Source organism: Peromyscus eremicus, chromosome 19, assembly GCF_949786415.1.
Source record: "Peromyscus eremicus chromosome 19, PerEre_H2_v1, whole genome shotgun sequence".
NCBI classification, from domain to species: Eukaryota; Metazoa; Chordata; class Mammalia; order Rodentia; family Cricetidae; genus Peromyscus; species Peromyscus eremicus.
This window is the reverse complement of record NC_081435.1, coordinates 26758361-26774013: the sequence shown is the minus strand read 5'-3', so window position 1 is coordinate 26774013 and position 15653 is coordinate 26758361. Positions and strand designations below refer to the sequence as shown.

Genomic DNA, 15653 nt, shown 5'->3' with positions numbered 1-15653 from the left:
GTTAACGCACTTAAGGCAGAACATCGTTCAAGGCTGACTAAGTCACAAGACAATGAATTAGGCAACGGAACCACCCAAACCACTTAGTGATTTATTAAGAAACACTGAAACCCTAAGTAGAAAAACGAATTAAATTGAAGCTCACCTTTGAGACAGAATCCGAGACAAAAGGAACCTCAGTGTCTCCAAGAGTATCTGGTATCCAAGAGGTGTCGTCACAGAGGAGGTCCTGAGGAGCCACTTCCGGAGTCACATTGAGAAAATTAAACTCTGTCTTAGCTGACTGTGAGGCAACGCACACATTGTAGGAATAAGGCAATGTCCCCTCAGTGTAACTGGGGAGGACTCCAGTGGCAGGGTTGGAGCTGAGACCAGGCTGAAAGCAGCCCCAGGCAGCTGAGCTGGAGGAGTGGCGCAGGCGCAGGGCTATAGCCAGAATCACCGCCAGAAGGAAGAGTACTGAGATCAGGGCCAAGGCCACCACCAGGTAAAACTGCAGCTCACTCTGGGGGTCTGATGGCAGAGGGTCATCACTGAGGTCTGGCAGGACCTCCTGCAGGCTGTCAGCGAAGATCAGGTGCAGCGTGGCTGTAGCCGAGAGAGGTGGCTGTCCACCATCCCGCACAGCAACCAGAAGGCGCTGCCGCGCCGCGTCCCTGTCTCCCAAGGCACGCGCTGTGCGCACCTCACCAGTGCGCAGCCCCAGGCTGAAGAGCCCGGGATCGCTGGCCTGCAGCACGTGGTACGACAGCCAGGCGTTGTGTCCGGAGTCTGCGTCCACCGCCACCACCTTAGTGACCAGGTATCCGGGTTCCGCAGCACGCGGTACCATGTCGAAAAGCGCGGAACCGTCGGGCTCAAGCGCGGGGTACAGCACGCGCGGTGCGTTGTCGTTGCGGTCGCCCACCAGCACGCGCATGCTCACGTTGGCGCTGAGTGCGGGCGAGCCCTGGTCTCGCGCCTGCAGAGTCAGCTGGAAGGAGCGCAGCTGCTCGTGGTCGAAGGCGCGCTGAGCGAACACCACTCCGCTGTCCTGGTTCACGGAAACGAAAGATAATAGCGCCTTTGGCTCTAGGTCGCTGGCTATGATGGAGTAGGAGATGTGACCATTGGATCCCAAATCGGGATCAGAGGCACTGACTTGAGCGATGGATGCTCCAGGTGGGTTGTTCTCCGCCACGTGGACCAGGTAGGAGGCCTGATGGAAAACTGGTGCATTGTCGTTGACGTCTGAGATATGGAGGGTGATGATTACGTTGGAGGAGAGAGGCGGCTTACCCCTGTCAGTAGCTACGATGGTGACGTTATATTCTGGAATCTCTTCCCGGTCTAGAGTTCTGTCTGTCACTAGCTTGTAATAATTCTTCGAAGAAGATTTCAATACAAACTCTGCATTTCCCAAGACGTTGCAGTAAACGTCTCCATTTCCTCCGGAGTCTTTGTCCCTCGTTTTTATCAAGGCGACGACTGTTCCTAGTGGAGAATCTTCGGGTAGGGGGGTAAATACTGAAGTCACAATTATTTCGGGTGCACAATCATTCTCATCCAGAATTTCCACTTGGACACTGCAATGGGATGCTAGGTCCCCGGGATCTTTTGCTTCTACATTCAGGGAGTAAGTCTTAGTAGTCTCAAAATCCAAACTACTTTTTGTCGTGATTTCTCCCGTTCGCTTGTCTAAGTTGAAAAAACGTTCCACTTGTTCATCCACATTGTGAAAAGAGTAAGTGATCTCTGCGTTGACACCCTCGTCTTGGTCGGTGGCTGTCACCTGAAGCACAGAGAAGCCTGGGGGCACATCCTCCCGAAGGGTGACCCTGTACACATCCTGACTGAACACTGGAGGGTTATCATTGGCGTCTGTGACTTGGATTCGGATCTGGGCGGTGCCACTTCGGGGAGGATCCCCCCCATCCACAGCAGTGAGGACCAGCTGGTGAAAATTATGCTCTTCTCTGTCCAGAAAACGTTTTAGAATCAACTCGGGATATTTACGTCCATCTGGGCTCTCTTTCTCTGTGACTTCAAAGTATTCATTGTCACCGAGGTAGTATTTTTGCAGCGAATTAGAACCAGCATCTGAATCGAGGGCTGGATCCAATGGAAATGCTTTCCCTGGTCTGGTGGACTCTCCAATGTTTAAATCCACCTCACTCTGTTTGAACTGCGGGGCGTTGTCATTTATATCTTGAAGAATTACAGCTACATGGAAAATATTTAATGGCTTCTCAGCGACAATATCGAATTCTAGAACACACAGAGGCTGCTTCCCACAAACCTGCTCTCTGTCTATTCTGTCACCCACAAGTAAATCCCCGCTCTCTGGATTTACAGTAAAATATTCCTTCTCTGCACTGACCCTCAGCTTCCGGGTGGATAGATCCTGGACACCCAGGCCCAGATCCTTGGCGAGGTTTCCTACCATCGAGTTCTTGGCCAGCTCCTCGGGAATGGAGTAGCGGATCTGATCCGGGAGAGCTCCGCGGAACAATGGCAGAAGGAAGGGCGACAGTACCTGCAGCCACCGGGCCATTCCGCTCCCAGAGCCCCGCCTCATCCTCCTAGCTCGCGCTGCCGCTGTGCCCCTTAGTCGGTGCGAGTAAGCCCTCCCTTAGTGGCCGAATCCGGCTAGCGCCACTTTTCTTGGGGGCGTTTGCTGTATCCTGATGTACACTGGCTTCTCCTCTAAGGTTGGTTTGCACAGGAAGTTACTCTCCTAGTCTCCCAAACGCGTCTGGGAAATGATCTTTCTCTTCTTTAGACCTACAGCGACGCCCAGAGGTCTTCTCAAAAATTGCACTGAAGTTTGCAAACGTTTGAATTTTTGTTGTTGTTGGTTTAGATTTATGGTGTATTTATTTGTTTTAAATTTGGTAATATATTGAAGTTGTTCCAAATTCAGAAGCTACATATGGTATGGGTCCTTATTATCATCTATGAATCGTGTAGCACATCTCTCATTCTCAAGTGGAATGAGTTCTAAGTTTCTTGTTACGCTTTGGGTAGCACAGCCGACCTTTAAATAAACGTCGTCCCCGTCCCTCCTTTTATTCAAATGCAAACATTACACCATAACGTTCTCCTTCTCACTTCTTTCATTCAGTAATAAACCCACATATGCACCCCCCCCAGACTTTCAGTCAAATATTTTGTTTCTTACGAGTACATAAAGCTCTGCATTTATTTCTCATGGAGTAGTCCACTACATGGAGAAACAGTAACTTGTCCAATCAGAAATTGTATTTTCTTAAGGAAGCCCAGTACTCATTTATACAAAAATATTTTTCTATTATAGCTTGTGATAGCAAGTTATAAATTATTTACTGTTCACCAAATCATTGACATGTATCACTCTGGCAGAATATATTCTTGATGCCATTATCTGAGTGTGTTTTACCCAATTTTAGGCCAACCGAACAAACACCTCTGAGTTATATTTTATCACCATAGCATTGGTGATAAATGTGTTGGAATAATGTGTCCCCAGATAGTCTCACCCAGTATTCATTTGTATCTCTTTCCACGCCCAGGATCAGCTTGTTAATATGTAATCTTATTCCTACCTACTCTGTGTATCGTACACAGCTTCTCACGAACACAAAGCCACATAGCATCAACTCTCCTTTCTAAATCACAGTATTGAGCCATATCCAACAATCTTACTACGATCCCCATTTATAGAAACCCAATGAACTTGTGTATAGATTTTAATTTATTCTGGATTAATTCATAGAACTATATGAAAACTTAGGGAATAAAAGTGTTGCATATCTCCAACACACAAAATACTTTATGTCATGTCAGGGGATAGTTTTTGCTATCCCAGGTCACATAGTGGTAAACCTTCCAAGAATAATTTCAGGGATTCTGACAGATGAGAATGAGATCAATTGACTAAGTAGTAAGAATAATATCAGTCCAGAATCCAAGTCACCCAACCTTACCTGATGAAAACCAGAAAGATTTAAGCAAATTCTGTTTTGCTGGGACTTAATAGTGATGTCATAACAGGGAATTTAGAAATTATGAAAATTACTCTTACAATTTATTTACATGAATGAAATAAAATGGTCAATATTTTTTGGCAATAGCCAAGTTGTATCAAAGGAATCAGATACTCTAGTGTACTTCGGATCAGCAACAACAAAATATCTGAGTTGGGCATAGTGGCACACACCTGTAATCCTGGCATTTAAAGAGGATTGTGAACTGCAGGTCATCCTGGATAGGCTGCATAGTGAGCTAAAGGCCAGCCTAAGCTAGACAGTCAGAATTTGCTTAAAAAAAGTTTGAAATATACTAGTCCACAGAGAAGTTAATGTCATAGCTAAAGGTTAAATATTTTCCTCACTACACATAAATCATTGTTGTGGAATATTCCTTTACACTGTGTGAAGATGTGTCACTCTGATTGGTCTAATAAAGAGCTGAATGGCCAATGGCTAGGCAGGAAGAGGTTAGGTGGGACTTCTGGGGACAGAGAGATCTCGGACAGGAGGAAAGGCAGAGTCACCAGCTGGATGCAGAAGAGGCAGGACACACAGGAGGAGAGGTAAAAGCCATGAGCCACATGATAGCACATAGATGAATAGAAATGAGCTAGGTTATAAGAGTTAGTTAGAAACAAGCCTAAGCTAAAGCCAAGCTTTCATAATTAATAAGAAGTCTCTCTGTGTCATTATTTGGGACCTGGCTGTTGAGACAAAGACTCGCTACAAATTGTCATTGTATAATTATTATAGAAAAATTCTTTCAAGGAAGGGGAAGTAAACACCAAGCAAAGAATAATTGAATGTAATAAGGGGAAATTTAAAAAATTCAGGTTATGGCATGTAAATTGGCTCAGTGGCTAAAAGCATTGGGCACACACCTGTCAATCTGAATTTGATCTCTCGGACCCACATAGCGGGAGGAGAGAACTGATTCCCCAAAGTTGTCCTCCAACATATAGATACACACACACAATAAGTGAAACTGTAGTTAAAATGCTTTAAAATATTCAGGTGAGATTTCCCCATTAACATCATGAGAAAGGTGATGTAAATAGAAATTTGTGCAATTTCCTTCTATTCACAAGTCAATTCTAGCCTTCAAATGTACATAGAAAAATGACATTTAAAATTTGAATGGTTTAGAGGTAGAAAATTAAGGATTTTTTTTGGTTTTTCAAAAGGGTTTCTCTATGTAGCCCTGGCTGTCCTGGAACTCACACTGTAGACCAGGCTAGCTTCAAACTCACAGAGATCTGCATGCCTCTGCCTCCCCGAATGTTGGGACTAAAGGTGTGTGCTACCACTGCCCAGCTAAATTAAGGAATTCTTATCAAAATCACTACTGAATGAAGACTATGAAGGATAAATAATAGATAATCATGGTTTGGGATGTAACTCAGTAACATAGGACTTGCCTATACGCCCAAAGCCTGAATTCAACTCCCATAGTTACAAAAAAGAAAAGGTTATTGTATTAATCAACAAATGACTTTTTATGTGGTGACTATCATTAATCGTTATCCCTTTTAAAGCAAAGGGCTGTTAATAAAGAAGTGTATATATTTGATACAACACACATACAACTGGAGGCACTTTATGAAACGCCTTGCCTGTGCTTTAGTAAGGTAAGACCCATTACAGGAGTGACTCACTCACCTGAAGAAGGCTGGAGTCTCCTTTTATTTCAAGCAAGTCTTGAGATACCAGGAGAGGATCGCTCTTCCCACAGCTCTCCTGGCTGATGAGCGTGTCTGCATAATTGGGTTGTGGAAAGATCAGGTGACTCTTCCCAGAGTCTGCTGTGAGGGAGACCTCATGAGAGTAGGTCTGTAGGAAAGCTTGTACACCATCCACACCCACGAAGTGTGATGCAGGCATGGAGGACAACCCACTACCTGCAGCCCGAAGCAGGCGAGTTGCCTGCCAGTGACGGAGCTTGTGTATCAGCAGCACAATGACAAAGGCCAAGAAGACGCAAGAGACCACAGCCACAGCGACCACCAGGTACAGTGTGATGTCTGCATCTTCCTGGTCAATGTGAGTGTTAATGCTGCCCAGATCCGCCAGGATGTCTGGAATGTTATCCGCCACAGCTATGGTGAGTGTGACCGTGGCGGAGAGAGGGGGATGGCCGTGGTCCTGCACAGCCACCACCAGACTCTGCTTGAGTGCATCTCTGTCCAGCAGGGCCCGCGCGGTGCGCACCTCGCCCGTGTGCAGTCCCACGGAGAAGAGCCCTGGCTCGCTGGCCTTGAGCAGACGGTAGGACAGCCAGGCGTTCTGTCCCGAGTCTCTGTCCACCGCCACCACCTTGGTCACCAGATATCCAGGCTCTGCAGAACGAGGTGTCAGCTCCACACCAGTAGAACCATCAGTGGGGAGGGTGGGGTACAGGATCTCTGGTGTATTGTCATTCTGATCCAGCACAAACAAGCTCAGGGACACGTTGCTGCTGAGTGGAGGGTTCCCACTGTCCCTGGCGGTCACTAGTAGCTTCAAGTCTTGAAACTGCTCATAATCAAAGGAACGCAGTGCATAGAGGACACCAGTGTTAGAGTTGATGGAGATGTAGGAGGACAGAGGTGCCCCCTGGACAGTGTCCTCAGATAGAGAGTAGATTACCTGGGCATTCTCACCACTGTCTGGGTCCTGGGCTGTTATGGATAAGATGGAGGCTCCTCTAGGGTTGTTTTCTGGAATGTAGGCAGCATAGGAGGCGTGGGTGAAGGTGGGTGGGTTGTCATTGATGTCCACCACTTGCAGTGAGATGTAAGTCTCTGTAGACAGTGGTGGGGTTCCCTGGTCGGTGGCAGTTATGGTGATGTTATATTCGGAGACTTCTTCCCTGTCCAGAGGTCTGTGTATCAACAACCGATAATAATTTCCATAGGTCTTTTCAAGCCTGAATGGAAGATTATCTGGAATAGAACAAGTGACAAGGCCATTCTCTCCAGAGTCACTGTCATGCACATTGAAAAGTGCAATCACTGTGCCTGGGGAGGAAGCTTCTTGGACAGAGCTGGTGAGAGAGGTAACGGTGACTTCTGGAGCGTTGTCATTTACATCCAGAACTGTCACCAGTACCTTACTCCTGGCTCGGAGACCAGGCCCGTCGTGGGCTTCTACGTCAACGTCATAGAATCCCGAGTCCTCATAATCCAGCTCCCCCAACATTGTTATGTCCCCACTCAGAGAATTCATCTGGAAGAGCTGGGATATTTTGTCTCTTACGTTCCGGAAAGAATACGCCACTTCTCCGTTGGCTCCTTCATCTGGGTCAGTAGCTTTTATGGTAAGTAGCCGGGTGCCTACGGGCAAATTCTCCTTCACACTAACGTGATACTCTGGCTGAGTGAACACAGGAGCATTGTCATTGGTGTCCACCAGTGTTATTTGAATTGTGGCAGTACCAGAGCGAACCGGGTCGCCTCCATCGAAGGCGGTTAGAACCAGGTGATGAACTGCTTCTTCCTCGCGATCTAAGGCGTTCTCCAGCACCAACTCCGGATACTTAATCCCATCTGCCCCACTTTGCACGTCCAGGGAGAAGTGACCATTAGAGCTGAGCTGGTAACCCTGCAAGGCGTTCACCCCTATATCCGGATCAAAAGCTTCAGGAAGAGGAAATCTTGTCCCAAGATTTTCATTTTCAGCGACTTTTATTTCCCTCTGCTGCGCTCCAAAGCTGGGGGCATTATCATTAACATCGATAATTTCCACCTCTACAGCAAGAATCCTCACTTTATCCTCTAGGAGAATCTCCAGATTTGCGGTACACTTTGGGGATCTGTCACAGAGCCCTTCCCTGTCGATCCTCTCTGCTGTCACCAAGCTGCCGCTTCGCGGGTTCAGAGCAAAGAGCTGGGTCTTACCTCTGGAGACGATGCGGACTCCGCGTTCTGTCAGCTTCCCGGGCTCCAGCCCCAGGTCCTTGGCTAGGCTGCCCACCACAGAGCCCCTTTCCAGCTCCTCAGGCACAGAGTACCGGATCTGTTCCGCGCGGATGTCGCATAGGGATCCAAGGAAAATGCAGATCCAGATTAGTCCCCTGCGGTCTGCTCCGTAAGGAGCCGCCATTGCAGTCCGGGCCGCAGAGAGTCCTGAGCTTGGGCGTTGAGCCTGTGCAGGCCTGAGGAGCCCCACAATCTTTGGGTTTAAAGATAATGTACTTGCACCTTTGGACGCTGGCGCTCCGGAGAGTCCAGATTGATGCTTTCCTTAAGACCAAAACCAGTCCTTTGTGCTCCGGAAACCTTGCTCTTATTTAAAATACCTGATTTTCACCCCTGAGTGGTGAACAGCGACACCCAGAGTACTAAACTGTTATTGCAACTAATTCTTGATTAAAAACATCACATACTTTTTCCTTCCCTAATCCTCCTTTTCTAAAGGAGCATAAAGGTCAAAATCAAGTTGTTTAATTTGCAACAAAAATCCAGGAATTATCCAAAGCTTTCTATATGTCAAACTAAGTTAATTTATCATAGAATAATATAGTGATTTTGGGGAAAGGATTGTTTTCTACCTCTTTTTAGTTGTTGCGTTGTTCATCTCCCTACATCATTTTCAGTACTTTGTATTGTATGAGGGTCGCATCCGTTCCTCCAGGGGTGGATGTGACAAGCGGAGGGACAATGGAGCCTAGAGGTCCAGCTCTAGCTACAACCTATGCAGAAACCAATTTCCTCACATGAGTTCACCCTCTGTATTCTGGGATACTTTTCCAATTCCACTGCAAGAAAGGTGTTGGCTGCTCAAGAGATAATCTTCCCCTTGTGCAAATGGGTTTACCGGAGAGATTCTAGGTGTGGGGTAAAACAGCTAATGTGTACAGGACATTCTAGGCCATACACTATATCACCAATGTCATATTCACAGTGTGCCCTCAATCTTTACAACTTTCATAGGCTGAAACATTTGCAAAATTTAATGAGTCAATTACCAATACAAGTCAAGCTCAAATAATGGGCAAACAAATATTAAAAAAAATGATAGCACCAAAGCAGAAAAGTTAAGCTGAAGATATTTCAGGCCAGGTGTGGTGGCGCACACCTTTGATCTCAGCACTTGGGAGGCAGAGGCAGGTGATTCTCTGTGAGTTCCAGGCCAGTCTAATCTATGTAGTGAGTTCCAAGATAGCCAGAGATTTGTAAAGAGACTCTGTCTCACCTGAGGAAAAGATATTTTAGGTTGTTTTCTCATATAAGACACATCCAGTGGTCCCATTTTACCATCATCAAGTCCACTATTTTTTTAACCACTGTTTTAAATTGCTTTACCACTGATTTCAGAAATAGTCAATGAAAGGAACTACTTTAATAGTTGTGGATACATCACTATCATCACATATTTCACACCTTTCTTGGGAAATCTGAGAAATTTTGAGACAAATCAAAAAGTCATCACTATTTAAACTATTTATTGTTTTACAATTAGCACGTGCAAATGACCAAACTTTTAAGGAGTCATAAAATCCTATTTGTGGGACCCACAGAGACCCCCAGCTTGTGGCTTGTTTTCATCTTGACTCAAGGTCAGAGAGTCTGAGCTTGTTTTCCCTTGCAAGGTGGCATGATGGGATGTTTTGGCCAAAGGTGTGGTTACCAGGTATCTTATATCTCAAGGCCCATTTACAGGATGCTTAGCCATAAGGCATGGTCACCAGATGTCTTGAGTACTGAGGAGGTATTTACACTTAACTGTACTTTGTACCTTGAACCATGAGGTCCTTGAAAGGGGGAGATCTTTTTGTCTCCCCCCATTGCTTTGGGTATATAAAGGCTGTGGGTAATAAAACTCAGGGTCCGAGGTATTGACCCAGAGCCCTCCCGGAGCTATCCTGTGTCTCTGTCTTTTTCTTCATCTGTGTCTATATTTCATAGCTATCATTTCCCAATTCCACACCCCACTTCAGAACTGTTCAACAGGTTGAGTGGGACTTGACACCAATTGATTATGCAGAATTAAAAACATTTAGTCTTTGAAAGAGTAGGTTAAATTTTTTGTTGTTGTTTTTACAATCCCTAACATTTATTAAGTGCTCAGGACTTGGAGATTAAATGATGTCTTGGGCTGGGTGGTGGCAACCCATGCCTTTAATCCCAGCACTCGGGAGGCAGAGGCAGGCGGATCTCTTTGAGTTCGAGGCCAGCCTGGGCTACAGAGCGAGTTCCAGGAAAGGCTCCAAAGCTACACAGAGAAACCCTGTCTCACAAAACAAAACAAAACAAAACAAAACAAAACAAAACAAAAATGATGTCTTGGAAAGAACCAAACATATGCATAAAAATGTCAAAATGTTTGCAGATTCGACTCACAGGAATTATATTAAAATAACAGGAAAGACATAAGATGTTTCACAAATAGAAAGATCACCTCAGTCCTTACTACAGAGGTGACAGAGTAGAACGAGCATAAAATAAATGACTAGACAACAGTCAAAAGACCCGTGGAGGGGTCGACACAATGGCTCAGGTGGTAAAAGCTCTTGCAGGCAAGTCTGAAAATCTGATGTTTGATCCTGGGGGTTCCATGAGTGAAAGGAACAAACTGACTCCCATATTGTCCTTTAAGCTCCACATGCTTGCCATGGCACATGTATGCCTCACTCCCCACAAGTAAGTATTAAAAAGAGAAACTTGGGTGAGATTATAAGTGAGAATAATATTGGCCCAACGTTAGTGATTCAAATACAAAATGTGGTAATCTTTGGTACTCGTGGTAAGACAATAAAGGCTAACAGACTTTCTTACAGATGTGTTGAAATGAAAAGTTGTTCAAGTGAGTAAAGGTAATTGGTGAAGATGACCATAAACTTTAATTTAGGCAGAAAGAAATACCAATATGCTTATGAAGAGTTAAAGGTTATTTAAAAAAAAAGCAGCCTCACAAATCAAGTAAGAAAGGGAACTAATATTATTAAGGATGTTGACCTATAGGAAACAGTCTCCAGCAAGATTTGCTAGTCACGCAGAAACAACCAAGAGTAAAGACTGAAACTGGTAATCAGGTCATTTCCAAGATGACTGGGCAACCAAGAACTAATCTTTATGTATCCACAACACTTCTCTCAGTAAATAGGCCCCAAACTATGAAAAAATGACCCAAACTGATTAATTTGTGCACGACCAAGAAGCAAATACAAGAAATAGTATTTAAGTAGCTCGGCAGAAACTTACCTGAAGAGAAGAAGAGTCGTACGAGATTTTGGGATCTTCATTATTGCCACATACAACCACAGAAGGATCATCACACAGGAGATCCTGAGGGGGAGCAACCTCTGGTGCCACGTGGAGAAAATTAAACCCCGCTGCAGTCGTAGAATGCGAGGCAACACATAGATTATAAGAATAGGGCAATGTCCCCTCGCTGCAGTTGGGAGGAACCACAGGTTGAGATTTCCAGCTGAGACCAGGCTGAAAGCAGCCCCAGACTGCTGAGCTGGAGGAGTGGCGCAGGCGCAGGGCTATAGCCAGAATCACCGCCAGAAGGAAGAGTACTGAGATCAGGGCCAAGGCCACCACCAGGTAAAACTGAAGCTCACTCTGGGGGTCTGATGGCAGAGGGTCATCGCTGAGGTCTGGCAGGATCTCCTGCAGGCTGTCAGCAAAGATCAGGTGCAGCGTGGCTGTAGCCGAGAGAGGTGGCTGTCCACCATCGCGCACAGCAACCAGAAGGCGCTGCCGCGCAGCGTCCCTGTCGCCCAAGGCACGCGCTGTGCGCACCTCGCCAGTGCGCAGGCCCAGGCTGAAGAGCCCGGGATCGCTGGCCTGCAGCACGTGGTACGACAGCCAGGCGTTGTGTCCCGAGTCTGCGTCCACCGCCACCACCTTAGTGACCAGGTATCCGGGTTCGGCAGCGCGCGGTACCATGTCGAAGAGCGCGGAACCGTCGGGCTCAAGAGCTGGGTACAGCACCCGTGGTGCGTTGTCGTTGCGGTCGCCCACCAGCACGCGCATGCTCACGTTGGCGCTGAGCGCGGGCGAGCCCTGGTCTCGCGCCTGCAGAGTCAGCTGGAAGGAGCGCAGCTGCTCGTGGTCGAAGGCGCGCTGAGCGAACACCACTCCGCTGTCCTGATTCACGGAAACGAAAGAGGATAGTGCCTTTGGCTCTAGGTCGCTGGCTATGATGGAGTAGGAGATGTGACCATTGGATCCCAAATCAGGGTCAGAGGCGCTGACTTGGGCGATGGATGCTCCAGGTGGGTTGTTCTCAGCCACGTGGACCAAGTAGGAGGCCTGGTGGAAAACCGGTGGATTGTCGTTGATATCTGTGATGTGCACAGTAACACGCGTCTTGGATGAAAGGGATGGCTTGCCACTGTCGGTAGCTGTGATAGTGATGTTGTACTCTGAGGTCTGTTCCCGGTTTAGGGCCTTGTCTATCACCAGCTTGTAATAATTCTTGGAGGTGGGTTGTAATTTGAAGGGAAGTTCTTCCTGAATACGGCATGCCACCAGACCATTTTGTCCAGAATCCTTGTCTCGAACTTTAATGAGGGCTATTACTGTTCCAAGGGCTGAGTCCTCCGGAACTCGGTTAGAAAAGGACATGAATGTCACCTCTGGGGCGTTGTCATTCTCATCAAGAATTTCAATCTCAACGTTACAGTGAGCTGTGTGCACCCCTCCGTCCCTGGCTTCTACACCCAACATATATCTGCTCTTTTCTTCAAAATCCAGTGTCCCATTAGTTGTGATAGCTCCAGTATTTGGATTGAGACTGAAGATGAGGTTGGTACTTGCTGGGCCATTAAGGAAGGCATAGGTGATCTCTCCACTAACACCCTCATCCTGATCTGTGGCTCTCACTTGCAGCACGAAGGTTCCCCGGGGCATGTTTTCACGGAGGCTAGCTTTGTAAATGTCCTGGCTGAACACTGGAGCATTATCATTGGCATCGGTGACTTTGATCCAGATCTGGGTGGTACTGCTTAGGGGTGGGTCTCCACCATCGATGGCAGTCAGGATTAAGTGATGGGAACTCTGATGCTCCCTGTCTAGAAGTTTTTCCAGCAGTAATTCTGGGTATTTACTTCCATCCGGACTTTCCTTCGTTGACAAGGAGAAGTGTGGATTGGGGCTGATAGTGTACATCTTCAGTGAGTTGCTTCCCACGTCTGCATCTCGTGCAGAGTCCAGAGGGAATTTTACTCCTGGTAAGGCAGACTCACAGATCTCCAATTCAATGCTTTTCCCAAAGAAATGTGGTGCATTATCATTAATATCTTGGATGGCAACAATTACGTGGAAAATATTCATCGGGTTTTCAGTAACCGATTCAAATTCTAGTGCACACTCAGGTTTCTTCCCGCAAATCTTCTCTCTGTCTATCCTGCCACTCACCAGCAAATCCCCACCCTCTGCACTAACGCTGAAATAATCCTCTGCACTAACTCTCAGGTTTCGAGCTGGCAATTCCTGGACACTGAGCCCCAGATCCTGGGCGAGGTTCCCCACCAGAGAGCCCTTGGCCAGCTCCTCCGGAATGGAGTAGAGGATAGGCTGGGAGATGGCGCCCCAGAACAAAGGCATCAGAAAGTGAACCAGTACCTGATTTGCCATCGTTTCAACGCCTCTGGGCTTGCTCTGCCGTTCTGAGCTTGCAGGGAAGCTTCTTTTCGAGGTTTTTAAGAAGACAGTCTGTGCCCTAGATGTTTGTGATTTTAAGGCAGGATTTGTCAGGCGCTTCAAGGGTGCACAGAAGCCGGACGTACGTTCTCATAGGTGCAGGAAAAAGCAGGCAAGCCCTAGCTGGACCCTGCGGAACAGGGAACCCTTCTCTTCTCTTTGGTCAACAGCGGCGCCTAGAGGTTGTCTTGTAAAACTGCGTATCGTGCAGCTATGTATCCCCAGAGCTCTTGTTTGGACTTTTAATTTGCTTGAAGAAACCAGGTATTCACATTTTCCTTTAGTTTTGTTATTTTCTTGTTTATTATCATTTCATGAATGTTTCATCGTTATATATTCATATTTTCCATTTCACAAGGCGTACTTTTTTCCTTTTTCCAGTTTTGGAGAAAAATGCTACTAATGACTTCACTGTATGGCACTACTAAACTCAGGCCTGACTGTTGTATCCAATAAGTGAGTGGATTTTTACCCTCATTAATCAGTGGACTCTGATCTTTACCTTTCTGCAAGTTTATTGAAGTAACTTCCTTATTTGGTATTTTAATTTCTTTGTGTATTTTATCAATTCAGCAAAACTTTTCAAAGATAGTCTTTGCAAAAGAGAGGAGTGGTGTCTCCAGAGATTTTTTTAATGCACTGATAGTCTTTACAAAGCATACTATTTTCAGTTAAGTACATGGAGTCTGATAGCTTATTAAAGGTACCAATGTAGCGTTTGGGGCTTTTATAAGGGTGAATCTTGTACAAGTCATGTTTATTTTTATGAAACAAATTCTTTCTAAATATGCAATACTCTATAGACTGAATTCTTTCCTTCAACCAGTTTAATACCATTAATCAATAACATTATTGACTGCTAGTAACTTTTGGTGAGACATTGACATTCTTTAAGCAGTTAATTTTATTATTTACACTTTATTATATTCATTTATTTTGTGTTTAGGTGTATGTGTATATATATATGTGCACTCTTGTGGAGGTCAGAGGACAATATACTGGAGTTGGTTTTCTCCTTCCATCATGTAGGTACCAGGGATGGAACTCAGGTTGTCAGGGTTGGAAGCAAGAAGCCTTACTCTTCCTAAGCACTCCATTTTAGAACTTGATCCTGTATTTGGGTAACTCAAATAAACAAATCCCTTTATTTCTAATGTACCAACAAATCAGACGACAATGTCTTAAATGCACCTCTTAAATTTCACGTGTTAGAACCCCAATCTCTCAATCCATGGTATAACGGTGTCTGGAGGCAGGATCTTTAGGAAATGCTTGAGCCAGGAGGGCTTTTCCTTTATTGGTGAATCAATGATTGGTTACTGGATTATCATATAAGTGGCCTTTTTTTTTTTTGTAAAAATAGCAGTCTCTGAGACACTTGCTTTGTTTTGTCATGTGATGCCCCTGTCATATGATGCCCCTGTCATGTGATGCCCCTGAAAGAAAAATTCCTGAGTGGATGCCAAGCAGATGAGAATGCCATATTCTTGGAGTTCTTAGCTCCCAATAACCAGATAAATAAACCTTTATTTTAAAGATAAATTTCCAAGTCTCAAGTATTTTCTTACAACAGCAAAAACTAATGGAAATGTGTCAGTTCACCGATTTATTTTACTGTTTTGAAGTGCTCAACCATCTCCAGTAGAAATGCAACATTATATTTCTCCTAAGGTTTTCTTCTTCTTCTTTTCTCTCCTTCCTGCCTTTATACTCCTCTCCACAAGATTCCATCATATATATGGATCTTGAATGAGAATATAGTTTTACATGCTTACAGATATTGTCTTCAGGCTCTATTGACTCACACATTTCAATGTTATATTTTCTAACATATTAGCGGAAAAATTTGTTCCCTTGAGATTCAATAAAATATATTTTGTTTCATTTTTGGATAACCCCCTTTTGTAGCTACAGGAGTAAGATAATTTCATAGATTTGAGAATGGATCCACAACTTCTGAGCAAAGAAATTTCCAGAACAAACTCAGGATTCCTATTTCATTGCTGTAATGGATGGTCTGGGGGATCTCTTG

The 15653-nt window shown here is 45.4% G+C and overlaps 3 protein-coding genes across 3 annotated transcripts in view; all 3 read right to left on the bottom strand.

The window, feature by feature from the left end:
* The window catches only part of LOC131896005 (protocadherin gamma-C5), a 161485-nt gene extending 158673 nt beyond the window's left edge, over window positions 1-2812 (bottom strand). Inside the window, exon 1 of the mRNA XM_059246573.1 lies at window positions 146-2812. Within this exon, the coding sequence (XP_059102556.1) occupies window positions 146-2557 (2412 nt within the window). The 5' untranslated portion in view covers window positions 2558-2812. The remainder of the gene's footprint in view (window positions 1-145) is intronic.
* A 2686-nt stretch (window positions 2813-5498) lies between these two features.
* On the bottom strand, window positions 5499-8211 carry LOC131895593 (protocadherin gamma-A4). Its single transcript, XM_059246077.1, has one exon. It carries the CDS (start codon window positions 8067-8069, stop codon window positions 5628-5630), a length of 2442 nt encoding a protein of 813 aa, XP_059102060.1. The 5' UTR covers window positions 8070-8211; the 3' UTR covers window positions 5499-5627.
* Window positions 8212-10676: 2465 nt separating this feature from the next.
* Window positions 10677-13969, bottom strand: LOC131895663 (protocadherin gamma-B1-like). The gene has a single exon (XM_059246139.1). It carries the CDS (start codon window positions 13553-13555, stop codon window positions 11147-11149), a length of 2409 nt encoding a protein of 802 aa, XP_059102122.1. The 5' UTR covers window positions 13556-13969; the 3' UTR covers window positions 10677-11146.
* Between the last annotated feature and the right edge of the window lie 1684 nt (window positions 13970-15653).